Source organism: Camelina sativa, chromosome 18, assembly GCF_000633955.1.
Source record: "Camelina sativa cultivar DH55 chromosome 18, Cs, whole genome shotgun sequence".
NCBI classification, from domain to species: Eukaryota; Viridiplantae; Streptophyta; class Magnoliopsida; order Brassicales; family Brassicaceae; genus Camelina; species Camelina sativa.
This window is the reverse complement of record NC_025702.1, coordinates 17,095,833-17,110,554: the sequence shown is the minus strand read 5'-3', so window position 1 is coordinate 17,110,554 and position 14,722 is coordinate 17,095,833. Positions and strand designations below refer to the sequence as shown.

Below are 14,722 nucleotides of genomic sequence, written 5' to 3'. Positions count from 1 at the left end.
ATTTTTCTTTTAAAATTATGAATTAAGATCCGTGATCGATGGTTCCCATCAGCTTTTCAGCCTTAAATTGACGAATATATATTGCGGGTAAACATATCTACTCCACGGTGAGCAGAGAATAATGTGACAAAGTTGAACTGCACAATGGTAATGTTAATATTTTAAATAATGTCCTAGATCAACTAGCTGAAAATGTTAATTAAAATCTATAGGTACCTCGGTAAAATTAAAATATTTAGCTAATTCGTCTAACATAGAATTGGGATACACAAATTACTTCAAATGCTTAATTCGAATACATCTTCTTTAGATTAGTTTTGAAATTCTTATAATGCGGATAGGTCAAACTTTGTTTTTCATAATGGCATAGCAAATTAGATGAAACGAAAAAGAATCGAACTATATATGCATGCCTATGACTTTACGATCGAACCACCTAAATGTTTACAGCCGACCTTTTGTGTTTAAATGATTTATATGACAGTTTGTACTTTAGTTTTCTATAGGCTGACCTTTTTCATACTAAGAAATACATATTTTTATTTTTAGTTAAGTAGTACTTGAATTCGAATCTAGAAGCTGTTCGCCCAAAGAATTTATAATAAACAAAAGTCGAAGCTGTTTCTTACACGGTCTTCGATTCTTCATGTGATTTTGATCATATCTGTACCGTTATTTAAGCCGCTCTCTGCTGCTTACTTCCAGCCTCTTTGATCTATAAGTACACTCCCCTCCACTTCTCTCATATCAAAATCCGAAGAGACATACAACAAAACAGTGCTATCTCTTTTAACACCACAAAACAAAAGAAAAATGTCGCGGGGTCTTGTTGTGACTATTATCGTTCTTGTCTCTGTTTTCGCGGTTTCAGCAGCGGAGAAAGGGAAGAAAGGTGCTTATGATGCAGCTTCAACGAACTACAAGGTTTTGTATCCACTTGGTTCGGGCCAAGAGCGAGTTCAATGCTTAGCGAGAGGATCTTGTAACCAAAAGATCCTCACTTGTCCTAAGGAATGCCCCGAGAGGAAACCAAAGATGAACAAGAAGGAAAAAGCTTGTTTCATCGATTGTAGCAGCAAATGTGAAGTCACCTGCAAATGTAAGCTCCAAATCTCAACATTTTGGGACATTTGCATGTATTTTGATTAAGTTTGTAACGTTTGTCGATGTGTGAGATGCCTAACACACATAATATTAATCTTGGTTGATTTGTGTGCTTGAATAGGGAGGATAGCAAACTGCAACGGATATGGATCTTTGTGTTACGACCCGAGATTTGTGGGAGGAGACGGTGTGATGTTCTACTTCCACGGAAACAAAGACGGGAACTTCGCCATCGTCTCTGACGAGAATCTTCAAATCAATGCACACTTCATTGGTACAAGACCTGCTAGTAGAACCAGAGACTTCACATGGGTTCAAGCCTTCTCAGTGATGTTCGATAGTCACAACCTCGTCATTGCGGCCAAGAAGGTTTCGTCTTGGGACGATTCTGTAGACTCTCTCGTGGTGAGATGGAACGGAGAAGAAGTCGAAGTTCCTACAGGAGGTGAAGCAGAGTGGAGAATCGATCTTGAAGAAAGGGAAGTTGTTGTTGAGAGAACAGATGAGAGGAATAACGTGAGAGTCACGGTATCTGGGATTGTTCAGATGGATATTAAGGTTAGACCAGTTGGGAAAGAGGAAGATAGAGTTCATAACTATCAGCTTCCTAAAGATGATGTTTTTGCTCATCTAGAGACTCAGTTTAAGTTTTTCAACCTGAGTGATCTCGTCGAGGGCGTTTTGGGTAAAACATATCGGCCTGGATACATTAGTCCGGTTAAGACCGGAGTCCCTATGCCGATGATGGGTGGAGAAGACAAGTACCAAACTCCATCTCTGTTCTCACCTCTCTGTAATGTCTGTAGGTTCCAAGCAAAACCTGGTCCTGGAGTGGCTAAGTACTAAATTTTTAAAGACATGTTTGTTTTTGTTTACCAAATTGTGTTTAAATTAAGCCCCTAACTGTTGTGTTTTAGCATCGTTAAATCAAAAAATTATCGATGTTCTGTGTGTCTTTGTGTGTTGTATTTGTATCCGATACAATAAAAAAAAGGATTTTCTTCTGTTTTCTTGTTTCAACGTTTCTTGACCGAAAGAAACATGTAGATCAAGCATAAGGGTTAAAGTTCATTCTAGGGTTTAACTTAGAAACTATTTACTCGAGCTTCTTCTTCTTCTGCAAGTAATCTTGCATTCTCTGGAATTTAAGAATGGCCCAAACCAAATGCCAGAGCCCTAACTCCGGCCAAAGAGCCTCTGTTCTGTGAAGAAGTGACCTCGAAGTTTGCCACGTCATGAAGTTACTCAGCCGATCTCCTCCACCNATCTTGAAGAAAGGGAAGTTGTTGTTGAGAGAACAGATGAGAGGAATAACGTGAGAGTCACGGTATCTGGGATTGTTCAGATGGATATTAAGGTTAGACCAGTTGGGAAAGAGGAAGATAGAGTTCATAACTATCAGCTTCCTAAAGATGATGTTTTTGCTCATCTAGAGACTCAGTTTAAGTTTTTCAACCTGAGTGATCTCGTCGAGGGCGTTTTGGGTAAAACATATCGGCCTGGATACATTAGTCCGGTTAAGACCGGAGTCCCTATGCCGATGATGGGTGGAGAAGACAAGTACCAAACTCCATCTCTGTTCTCACCTCTCTGTAATGTCTGTAGGTTCCAAGCAAAACCTGGTCCTGGAGTGGCTAAGTACTAAATTTTTAAAGACATGTTTGTTTTTGTTTACCAAATTGTGTTTAAATTAAGCCCCTAACTGTTGTGTTTTAGCATCGTTAAATCAAAAAATTATCGATGTTCTGTGTGTCTTTGTGTGTTGTATTTGTATCCGATACAATAAAAAAAAGGATTTTCTTCTGTTTTCTTGTTTCAACGTTTCTTGACCGAAAGAAACATGTAGATCAAGCATAAGGGTTAAAGTTCATTCTAGGGTTTAACTTAGAAACTATTTACTCGAGCTTCTTCTTCTTCTGCAAGTAATCTTGCATTCTCTGGAATTTAAGAATGGCCCAAACCAAATGCCAGAGCCCTAACTCCGGCCAAAGAGCCTCTGTTCTGTGAAGAAGTGACCTCGAAGTTTGCCACGTCATGAAGTTACTCAGCCGATCTCCTCCACCGGTTCTTATCACAAGATCCGGATCCGGCACAGCTGATGTATACATAGACTCTTCAAGATCACTCACCTTTAAAACTACAGGATCATCTCCAGTTTTAGTCTTTCTAATGCAAGATTCTCGAACAGAATGAACAATCTCTTGACTTGTGCTGTAAGCAACGCAAACCACAACAATAAGATCTATATTCTCCTCCGTGAGCTGCATAAGTCTCTGTGTTGCAGCTCTAAAACGCTCGTTTAAGGAATCCAAATCACCGGCGAAGATTATTCTCACGCCGTTCATATTCCCGGTTAGAGCTTGTTCGATCGTGAGCTCGACTTTCTCTAGCATTAGATCCATCAGGCACTTGACTTCTTCAGGTCCTCTCTTGAAGTTATCCATACCAAAGGCGTAGAGTGTAACGTAAGGTACACCAATCTCTTTGCAGTATTGAAGAATATATTTCACTGATACGAAACCGGCTCTGTGTCCTGCGTCTAGGCCTTCAAGATTGCGTTTCTTGGCGAACCTGCGGTTTCCATCCATGATGAATGAAATGTTAGTAGGGATTGGACCGACGCGTAGAACTCTGAATATAAATTTCCTCATTAGACTCATCAGAGCGTTGAAGATTCGAGTGAATTCGCCTACTTCTTCTTCGGTATTATTCATTATCGAAAACCGGGATTTTGTATATGGTTATAGGAGGGGAGAATTCAAGAACATGGAGGGTTTTTGGTTTTGTTGTGAGTCAATGAATATAAACAAAAAGATATGAAGTTTTTTTGTTGGAGGGAATGCAAATGGAATGAGCATATGATACGGCGGATATTAAGGTGGAGGGAGAGAATGGGTGATTTAGTGATTTAATCAAATATGTAATGTCTCCCGGTTAATTCAAATCATATCATATTTTAAAAGGAAATTTATTCAAATAGCTTGTAAGTCTTTAAAAAGTATTAAATTGGAGTTTTTTTTTTTTTTTAAATGATGGTATAACTCCTTGATTGCTTTGTCAAGAAAAATACATTTATATTAACCTCTTTACAAGATTGTATAGGTTTTGGACCATATTATTAAAAGAGGAATTGTATTAAAGGCTCGTAGCAGAAGACCTTTCGCAGAGACCTATGTAGCTGTTTGGACTAAGAACCTAGAAACTGTAATATCAACTCTGCAACTTCAAGCTGAAAACCCACTACTAGAGAACTAGTTGTTATCCTCAATAAAACAGAAGTAAACTTCTAGCTGAATCTAGCTAGTAACCTTATATAGAAGAGTCTCTCGAAAATACAAATTTTTACAAGGTATTTTGGCAAGATGACTGATTGTCTTATGTTCTTAGATGACAAAATGGATAGTAAACAAAACTTTTCAAGATTTGTGTGCTTCTTTTCTTTACAAAAGTGTGTTTAAATTAAACCTCTATTTGTGGTGTGGTGTCTTTGTGTTTGTTATTCGGATCCAGTACATATATAATGAAAAGAATATTTTTGTTGCTTTCTTGTTTCAATTCATAGTTTATTGTCTGCGAGAAAAACGTAAATCAAACGAAAGGGTTAAAAGTTCATTCTAGGGTTCAACTCATAAACTATTTAGTCGAGCTTTTTCTTCTTTTCCAAGTAATCTTGCATTCTCTGGAATTTAAGAATGGCCCAAACCAAATGCCAGAGTCCTAACTCCGGCCAAAGAGTCGCAGTGGAGTGAAGAAGCGATCTCGAAGTCTGCCACGTCATAAAGTTACTCAGTCGATCTCCTCCACCGGTTCTTATCACAAGATCTGGATCCGGCACAACCGATGTATACATACACTCTTCAACATCACTAACCTGCAAAACTACCGGATCATCTCCAGTACCATCACACTTTCTAACGCAAGATTCTCGAACAGCGTGAACAATCTCGTGACTTGTGCTGTAAGCAACACAAACCACAACCATCAGATCCTTATTCTCTTCCGTAACTTCCATCAGTCTCTGCGCCGCCACTCTAAGACGCTCGTTTAACGAAGTCAAATCACCGACAAAGAACACTCTCACGCCCTTAAGATTCCCCGAGACAGCTTGATTGATCGTGTACTCGACTTTCTCCAGCATCAGATCCATCACACACTCAACTTCTTCAGGTTGTCTCTTGAAATTATCGACGCCAAACGCGTAGAGTGTCACGTACGGTATACCAATCTCTTTGCAGTATTGAAGAACATATGTCACGGATATGAAACCGGCTCTGTGTCCTGCGTCTAGGCCTGTAAGATTGTGTTTCTTGGCGAACCTGCGGTTTCCATCCATGATGAATGAGACGTGATTAGGGATTGGACCCGCACATAGAACTTTGAATATGAATTTCCTCATTAGACTCATCAAAGCGTTGAAGATTTGAGTAAATTCTCCTACTTCTTCTTGGGTATTCATATCAAAAACCGGGGTTTTATATATGGTTATCGCCTTATCGGAGAGGAGAATTCAAGAAAATTGGGAAATTTTTGGTTATGTTGTTAGTGAAATATAAACAAAAGATATAAAGTTTGTTCTTTTTGGAGGGAATGCAAATGGAATGAGCATATGATACGGCTGATTTTTAGGGGAAGAGAGAAATTGGCTGATTAGTTTATTCTTGGTTTAATCAAATTTGTAATGTCTCCGGTTAAGACATTTTAAAAAGAAAATAATATGCATATTACCTGAGAAAAGTCGACCTACGTACGCAAAAGATTGTATTGGTTTGGGATCAGATTATTAAGAAAGAGGAAGATTAGAGGCTCGAAAGCAGATTAACTTGTCCAAAAGAGAACTTAAAACAAACACGTAAATTAAGACTCTTCTATGTTCGAATGCAATGANAACTTCCATCAGTCTCTGCGCCGCCACTCTAAGACGCTCGTTTAACGAATTCAAATCACCGACAAAGAACACTCTCACGCCCTTAAGATTCCCCGAGACAGCTTGATTGATCGTGTACTCGACTTTCTCCAGCATCAGATCCATCACACACTCAACTTCTTCAGGTTGTCTCTTGAAATTATCGACGCCAAACGCGTAGAGTGTCACGTACGGTATACCAATCTCTTTGCAGTATTGAAGAACATATGTCACGGATATGAAACCGGCTCTGTGTCCTGCGTCTAGGCCTGTAAGATTGTGTTTCTTGGCGAACCTGCGGTTTCCATCCATGATGAATGAGACGTGATTAGGGATTGGACCCGCACATAGAACTTTGAATATGAATTTCCTCATTAGACTCATCAAAGCGTTGAAGATTTGAGTAAATTCTCCTACTTCTTCTTGGGTATTCATATCAAAAACCGGGGTTTTATATATGGTTATCGCCTTATCGGAGAGGAGAATTCAAGAAAATTGGGAAATTTTTGGTTATGTTGTTAGTGAAATATAAACAAAAGATATAAAGTTTGTTCTTTTTGGAGGGAATGCAAATGGAATGAGCATATGATACGGCTGATTTTTAGGGGAAGAGAGAAATTGGCTGATTAGTTTATTCTTGGTTTAATCAAATTTGTAATGTCTCCGGTTAAGACATTTTAAAAAGAAAATAATATGCATATTACCTGAGAAAAGTCGACCTACGTACGCAAAAGATTGTATTGGTTTTGGATCAGATTATTAAGAAAGAGGAAGATTAGAGGCTCGAAAGCAGATTAACTTGTCCAAAAGAGAACTTAAAACAAACACGTAAATTAAGACTCTTCTATGTTCGAATGCAATGATACACAAGAAAAGTTGTAATTAAGGACGTCTACTTACTCTCTTTTTATCTTTTAGTTTCGATTATATTCTTCTTTTAAATTTTTAATTACTAATCCAGTGAGCCATATACACAATTCTGAAGAGAAATTGCAACTAATTAAATTATGTTTCTTTGGGAAAAAAAAGAAGAGAGTGACAATTACAGTTGTCTAGAACCATAGTAAGCAGATCTAAGGATGCCAATCATAATCAAATCTGATAAAAGCATAAACATCAAAGTAGGATGACATTGTTGTTTTCATTATGCCCCACAATTATATATTACACTTACACTTACAAATCCAGTTCACACCCACCTTCAGGTCCTTCACAAATCTCCCCCGCTCCCTCCAAATTAGTTTAATTTGTCAATTACGAAGTTATATATTACTAACGTTTTTATTTTATTCAAGTTCATTTATGCTGACATTGAATTACGATTTACAAATGAAACATAATTAATAAATTTTGTCATCAAATATCTATAGTTTTCTTTCGTTCAAAGTAATTTTATAAAATTTTGAATTAGCTCACATATATATGTATCATGCGGAAAGTGGAATTTAAAAAGGTGGAACACAATCTGTGTTTCCTTGGAGAATTGGCAAAAGTACTAAAAGAACATTGTTCCACTAAAAAAAGGTAAATCAATTCACCGCTTGAGAAACTGTTTTCCTGTAATGAGAGATTCTTTTTCGATCAACTCCAATATACAAGTCTTTTCACCTGCAGAAAAATCTAATAATATAGCTAGTATTCGAACAATTTACGTACTGATTTGGGCGTAAAATGTCTTGGCGGTTATAGTTGATCAGTCAAAAAATTTGAAGTTCACATACGTGAAATATGCTAAAAGAATTAGAGAGAGAGCCCACCACAAATCAATTTTTTTTTGTTTGCTTTTTCTTAATTTTCAAGCAAAGTTGCAAGTTGGCTCCTTCCATTATCATACACCACACTTTCCATTATTCCTCCCACCGTTCCTTACACAGGGATTTGATAATTACTAACAAAGTAATGATTTTCTTTTATGTATTTGCACACACACACCGTCATACCAACTACTACAAGACCACGTTTGTTACCGATAGTCGATTTTATATGTACACTTTAAATTATTAGCTCTATTTGTTGAAAGGTGTTTATCAATTAGAACTTGATTAATTATCTGATTAGTTTCTTTAATACGAAAACCCATTATTACTTTTTTATCAACGGCTTAAAGACTATATATCCAATTATTTTGTCTACTGGTAAAACGATTCATTTGATATGATTTGATGGAAAAAAAAAAATTGATTATTAACTATAGTATCAACTTATATATTAGTTGTAACAATGTTGACCTCTTAACCAATCAATTTCCCCCATTACAATATAACCCTTACTCTTCATATAAACTCCTATCTCACACAACCAAAAAAAAAAGCAACACTCTTTTGAAAACAAAGATCCGCGCCATGGAACAATCTCTCATCATCGTCCTCTTCACCGTCCTCCTCCTCCTCCTCACTACCGCTCCCGGAACCCTATCTCAGTCTTCTCCAGCCGCCGCACCTGCCCCAGCAGGACCAACAAATGTCACTAAAATCCTAGAAAAAGCAGGACAATTCACTGTCTTCATCCGACTACTCAAATCAACCGGCGTTGCTAACCAACTCCTCGGCCAACTAAACAACTCCGATAACGGAATCACTATCTTCGCACCGAGTGATTCCTCATTCTCCAGTCTCAAAGCCGGAACACTAAACTCCTTAAACGACGAGCAACAAGTAGAGCTAATCCAGTTTCATGTCATACCAAGTTACGTCTCTTCCTCAAACTTCCAAACAATAAGCAACCCTCTCCGAACACAGGCCGGTGACTCCGCCGAAGGACATTTCCCTCTCAACATTACCACCAGTGGCAATACCGTAAATATCACGACTGGTGTAACCAACACCACAATCTCCGGAAACGTCTACAGCGATGGACAGCTCGCTGTTTACCAGGTTGATAAGGTTTTGCTTCCACAGCAAGTTTTCGATCCTCGTCCTCCAGCTCCGGCTCCGGCTCCGTCGGTCACGAAATCAAAGAAGAAGAAGGAAGACAGTGATAGTTCCGGTGATGATTCTCCGGCGGATGCTTCGTTTGCCTCGCGTAACGTTGGTTCTGTGTGTGATGCGGTGTCGTTTTGCGTCATGAGCGTAATGCTCGCATGGTTTTATTTGTGATGATATTAAGTTTTTTTTTTTTCCCTTTTGATAAAAGTTGTTGTGTATGATACGTTTCGATTATTATTACTCATGATTTTGTGTCATGTGGGTGATTTTGCCATTTTGGGGTATATTTGTCTCTTCGTTTCCATACGATTTTGTGTTAATCAACACATCTGTTTTTTATATTTCCATTTTCTTCTCTTGATAAAATTTATATTTCCATTTTCATCTCTTGTATTTGTTAATATCTCCTTTATATCTTTTCTTTTTCCTTTGATCCAATTCTTTTAAAATATCTTTACTGGGCAGATACTAATGAAAAGAGTTGCTCAGATAAAATAATATAATAATGAGAAAAAAGAGAAAAAGTAAAAAATTGTTTTCGGATTACTTCGATAAAAAACGTTGCTCAGATAAAATAGATAAGTATAGTCTTTTTAGTGAGTGGTATTAATGAAAAATAATAAATATATATATTTGATTAAAATAATAATTTTTTTTTTAAAGCAACCTTTACTGTGTTGGTTGTTGTGGTGGTTATGGTCTTACATTTCTTTCAATGCAAGCACAGTAGCTTATAAATGATGATATCCAACTCAAGTAAGTAGTATACAATAAAAACTAAATCAAACTCTTTACCAAAATAAATATGATAATATGAAATATATTCCGATCCTTTTGTAAATATATATAAATGATACATTGTAAAATGTAAAACTGAAAAAAAAAAAAAAAAAAAAATTGAAAGCCTGATTTCAGAAATTGGTGAACAACAACAAAAGTTTTCAGAAATCAAAACTTGTAATTTGGAATCAAAACTTAAAACGTCATATAGGTGACGACGGACTAGTACTCCACCAAAGAATCATTCATTAAATATCACCCCCAACTAGGAGGTTCTGATGAGAAGGAATAAAGACCATCAAATACTTCAAGCTGTACGTGAAGAGCCACAGATTTTTAAAAAATACATATCGAAACATCTGCATAAATCCTTAACTAGGACAACTATGTGAGGGCTGCTGTTACCGAAGCTTTATCCTTAAACGGAAAAAAGCAAAATAAGAGATGCTGATGAAATGAAAAGTGTCGGACACATGAACAAATAATATTCCTAACAACGTATATCTTATTATTTAAAGACTACTTGGCCTTAATAAAACTCATCAGGAGATTCGTTTATATAGTAAAAGTGAGAATATAATGGATCACATCTTGAATTTTACTATTACAAAAGGAGTGTGGCTCATGTCACTAGTTAAGGAAGGGACTAAATGAGTACATGTATCCTATAGTCCGAAAATATTTTAAATCAAGAACTTGGAATTTGTTTGACCAATAATGTCTCTTGGTAATTGAAGAAAAATCAAAACGATATATGTTGGGAACGATAGACCATATTATTTGACCATTTACCTATATATATTATATAACTATTTTGTTACTCAATCATGAATTATTTACACTATAATTAGCAAAGTAAATACTTTTAAACCAAAAAATTAAGTAAATGCTACGCATTCGAATATCTAGGTCATGAGTCATGGTCGATGAGCGACGATCGATACAAGTTAAAACTCAAAAGAAAAAGTCTTCTAGGATAAACTTGCATAACTCTTTATATCTAAAATCATTGACATTTTGAAATTTTTACTCACGAAGACGAAGACCCATCACCGTAAAAGAGATATATTTCTACAACTTCAAAGAACTAGAGGACGTAGTGTCTCTGTTCTTCCCGTTGGAAAAGTACTTATTGTTGTGGATCCAAACCTTAAGAACTTGTTTCTCTATTCCAACTTCGCTACAAAACTCTTTCACCCACTTCTCATCCGAGCCGTTGATCTTCCACCCCGCTCTCTCTGCGAAACCTCTCATCTTCTCCTTTTGTTCCGCCGTTAATTTCGTCCTCTTACGCTTCTTCATCATCGCCGACCTATCTTCCTTTGCCACCGTGAATTTGTTCTTGTCTTCTTGATTCGAGGGTCCAGAGAAACCGGAGCTGAGAGAGAGAAGCAAGTGCGGAGTGGAGGCGAGTGGCTGCAGCGGTGGTGACCAGCAGTGACTGAAGACGTCAGAAGGACTACGACGGTGGAAGTTGCGGTGGCAGCCACATGCACCGCACGTAAGGGACGGAGTGTCTGTGAGGATGGTGGTTGATTTAGGTATGAACTCACCGCAGCCGTCAAGAGCGTGACCGCCGAGACTGACCGCGTGGTTTTTAAGGCATTCATTGTACAAGACAACCATGTCTCCGGCGCCGGTGTCTATGTTGTTTGTTGTTATTGTTGAATAATAATGCATGGTTGATTTTGTTCCTCAGTAGTGTGTTTTTCTAAGGAGATACTTTTTTTTGTTTTTGGTTTTCTTTTCTTTTGAAGGCAACTAGGATTCCAAACATCGTGATATTTTTAATTGCATACATTATTGTTACTCGTTTCTTTCATATAACCACAATTCATTATTCCAACAGTTAATTTATACTAGTACTTTTGCAGTAGTTTTTGCTCAAAAATAATTTTTATAAAGTTTTTACATTTAATATCATTTAATGCTTATATTCATATCCAAACAAAAATAATTTTTATAAAGTTTTTACATTTAATATCATTTAATGCTTATATTCATATCCAAACAATGTTAGTTAATTATCTATTATCCTTATAACCAAACATAATAAAAATATTTTAAATATGTATATTCTATAATTAATATAGATATTTAGAAGATTTATTCCATATTAAAAAAATTATTCTCCTATCATCTTTTTTTTAAAATTTAAATATAGTGAATCGTCATATAATGCATAAAGTTAATAAAAATATATATTTTTTCCTGCATATGTGAATTTTTAAAGCGAACTTATATTACTCAATTAATAGAAAAAGTGTGTGTTCAACATACATATATAATAAATTTACCGTATATAGTAAATTATAGAATTTTAAGAAGTTTATAATTTATAACTGATATATCTAAACTTAATAAAAAGTTTAAAATTATGAATATTTAAACATATTAAATTTTCAAAATAACACAAACAAGTTATATTACATGACGGGTTATATGACATTACATGATTGAATTGATAATACTAAAAATAAAATATTATTAATATGATACTTCACTACGGGTTAAACAAAAATTGTTGTACGGTATACCACGAATTATATACTAAATCACTAAAATTAACAAAATATTAAATTAGCAAAATTAGTATTAAAATAGTACATTAACAAAAAAAAAAACTTGTCTCGCGGTATACCGCGGGTCAGCATGTTAATATAACCACAATCAACTAAAAACATATGTCAATTAATAAAATTTGGATTAGCTGAAATTAATGCAACTTTTGACTTAAAAAAAATAAAACATTACATATGCGTTTTCAATCACGATTAGTCATTATAAGTTTGTTTATAAATGTACGCATTTCTCTTATTCTTGTGATCTCGCATCTCCATATAGGTTGGATCATCGAATGTTTGTTGTCTCCAATGATCAGAACAAATATACAAATAACGGATTTTTGATTAGTCAATTCATATTATTATGTAAAAATATTCCAAAGACTTTCATGTGAGTTGTCGATCGCTTCAGATTTTTTTGTGTATTGTTCCTAAAGAAAGCCTGGAGAATTCAAATACCCTTAAACATGATTATAACTACCTTGTACATGAACAAAAAACGAGTATTTTCAGAATCTGACGCCATGCGTACGGTTATTTTCCCACCTACCATGGCTGGAGGCTTACAGCCAACTTGGGAATATCATGGTTCACCGTACGTCATGGCAGGCTTGATAGGAAGTGATGATGATGATGATGTAGACATTGTTGGTCATCACGGCTTCTTAACACCAAGAAAGTCTCTGGTCCACTCTTCATCCTTATTTTTCGTATTTAAACCATCGGAGTTTGGCATCCTATTGTTGAAGATGGATGAAGTCATTAGCCCCAACATGGTGCTAGTGTCGGAACTCGATGATGATCCCATTTGAGCCACCTTTTGAAGCAATGTTGTTGCCGAGAATGAAGCCTGATTACCTGCTTCTTGATTATAAGAGAACAAGGATGCTATGTTTGCATCGGTTGAGTTTGAGCCACTAGAGATATTTCCCTTTTTGATCTCATCTTCTTGATTTGTGGATATTCCTTTACGAATAATGCTTTTGTTGTTGTTCATACATTCATTGAGTAACCACTGGTTTGAATATTCCTCTTCTCGTAACTTCCATAGGTTATGAACCGAATCAGATGTACCACGTGTTGGTGGTGGGGACAACGGGAAAGCATTGGCTTGTTGCGGGATTGGGTCGGATTTGGTGAAGTTTTTCCCCAATAAGGTAGTGTTATTGTTGTTGACGTTAAGATCGGTGCCCGTACCTGTGAGTGATTGATCCAATTGTGACTGAACAAGAACTGGACTGTTGGTATCAGCAATTGTGGAGATGGTCGTATTGGTGGCTAAGGGTGATGGAACTGAGAAGAATTTAGCACTTTCTTCAGCTAAGACATCACAAAAGGTTCTATGTGAGATGAAACTGTCCTTCCTGATACAATCAACCAAATCATACATCATGTGAATTATGTTAATATAATATAAACTATAATATGCAAGTCTTAAAAAAATCTTTATAAAATTCAAGCTTGGAATTGGTGTAGTATATGCATGTAGTAAGGTGGAAACAGAAGACTTTAGGTTATTGAGACATGACCACATCATGTTCTAATCATGCAGCCTTTTTCTCCTCGATATTTATGTCTGAATAAAACTACAAGCTGGACCAAGACAAGAAAACAAGCCATGAAATAATTAACGGCAGTGGTATCCAAACGACAAGCTACAAGCCAAAAAAACCACGTACTAGACATAACGTATTAAATTTATAGATTTACAGTTCCGAATTACTTAACGTGTATATATGAAGTTGTGAAAAGGAAAAAAAAGCACATTTTGACGACTCTGTATATAAAGATAGTACAAACAAAAGGAATTTTTTTTTATATTTAATTTTTGACAACAAATGCAATATCATGCTTTATGCATACATGCATCTATTTAAATGTCCAATTATAGGACCCGCCGATTTTTTTTTTCAATTTTTTTTATTTGCGTTTGTGTTTACTGTTTACGTTTATACTTGTAATTTTTTATCAAAGACTTCAAATAACTGAAAAGATGAAGCCTCTTTCGTTGTTATAATTTTTAAAAGTGTTTGATGAAAATTTGGAACTTTATGCATATACTTTCCGAAAATAATTATACAATAATTTAACGCGTTAAGGGAAAATGATAATACTTCAAAAACAAGAAGTAGAAAGAGTAGCAATGACCTGGAGAAGACGGTACCACAATCACACCTAAACTCTCTGCTACCACAAATTTTGCTATGAGCTTTCCAATCGGATACCACAGCATACTTCTTGGAACACTTGTCGCATTTCCACTTCTTCTCTCCATGTTTCCTGCTAAAGTGCTTCTTGATTCCAGTGAGGTCTCCTAGGGCTCGAGCTGGATCATGATGGACGCAGCTCTTCTCGGGACAAATATATACTTTCTTCTTCACCTGACTCTTGTTTGTTCTCTGCTTCAGCTTCCATGGCAGGTTGTGGCCTCTTTTGTGAAGCTGAAG

The 14,722-nt window shown here is 36.1% G+C and overlaps 7 protein-coding genes across 7 annotated transcripts in view; 2 read left to right on the top strand and 5 right to left on the bottom strand.

Annotated features, from left to right (window-relative positions):
- LOC104762161 lies at nucleotides 733-2,353 on the top strand. The gene is made up of 2 exons (XM_010485398.1): nucleotides 733-1,099; nucleotides 1,226-2,353. Exons 1-2 carry the CDS (start codon nucleotides 814-816, stop codon nucleotides 1,948-1,950), a joined length of 1,011 nt encoding a protein of 336 aa, XP_010483700.1. The 5' UTR covers nucleotides 733-813; the 3' UTR covers nucleotides 1,951-2,353.
- On the bottom strand, nucleotides 2,967-3,859 carry LOC104762160 (dehydrodolichyl diphosphate synthase 8-like). Its single transcript, XM_010485397.1, has one exon. The coding sequence runs from the start codon at nucleotides 3,816-3,818 to the stop codon at nucleotides 3,000-3,002; it is 819 nt and encodes a 272-aa protein (XP_010483699.1). The 5' UTR covers nucleotides 3,819-3,859; the 3' UTR covers nucleotides 2,967-2,999.
- On the bottom strand, nucleotides 4,538-5,617 carry LOC104762159 (dehydrodolichyl diphosphate synthase 8-like). The gene has a single exon (XM_010485396.1). It carries the CDS (start codon nucleotides 5,558-5,560, stop codon nucleotides 4,742-4,744), a length of 819 nt encoding a protein of 272 aa, XP_010483698.1. The 5' UTR covers nucleotides 5,561-5,617; the 3' UTR covers nucleotides 4,538-4,741.
- LOC104763609 (dehydrodolichyl diphosphate synthase 8-like) lies at nucleotides 5,885-6,499 on the bottom strand. The gene has a single exon (XM_010486963.1). It carries the CDS (start codon nucleotides 6,440-6,442, stop codon nucleotides 5,885-5,887), a length of 558 nt encoding a protein of 185 aa, XP_010485265.1. The 5' UTR covers nucleotides 6,443-6,499.
- Nucleotides 8,254-9,317, top strand: LOC104762158 (fasciclin-like arabinogalactan protein 12). Its single transcript, XM_010485395.2, has one exon. The coding sequence runs from the start codon at nucleotides 8,350-8,352 to the stop codon at nucleotides 9,100-9,102; it is 753 nt and encodes a 250-aa protein (XP_010483697.1). The 5' UTR covers nucleotides 8,254-8,349; the 3' UTR covers nucleotides 9,103-9,317.
- On the bottom strand, nucleotides 10,725-11,554 carry LOC104762157 (zinc-finger homeodomain protein 12-like). The gene has a single exon (XM_010485394.1). The coding sequence runs from the start codon at nucleotides 11,389-11,391 to the stop codon at nucleotides 10,783-10,785; it is 609 nt and encodes a 202-aa protein (XP_010483696.1). The 5' UTR covers nucleotides 11,392-11,554; the 3' UTR covers nucleotides 10,725-10,782.
- The window catches only part of LOC104762156 (protein indeterminate-domain 13-like), a 9,254-nt gene continuing 7,151 nt past the window's right edge, over nucleotides 12,620-14,722 (bottom strand). Inside the window, exons 3-4 of the mRNA XM_019240372.1 lie at nucleotides 14,424-14,722; nucleotides 12,620-13,639 (exon numbers count right to left, since the gene is read on the bottom strand). Coding sequence (XP_019095917.1) covers nucleotides 12,931-13,639; nucleotides 14,424-14,722 — 1,008 coding nt within the window. The 3' untranslated portion in view covers nucleotides 12,620-12,930. The remainder of the gene's footprint in view (nucleotides 13,640-14,423) is intronic.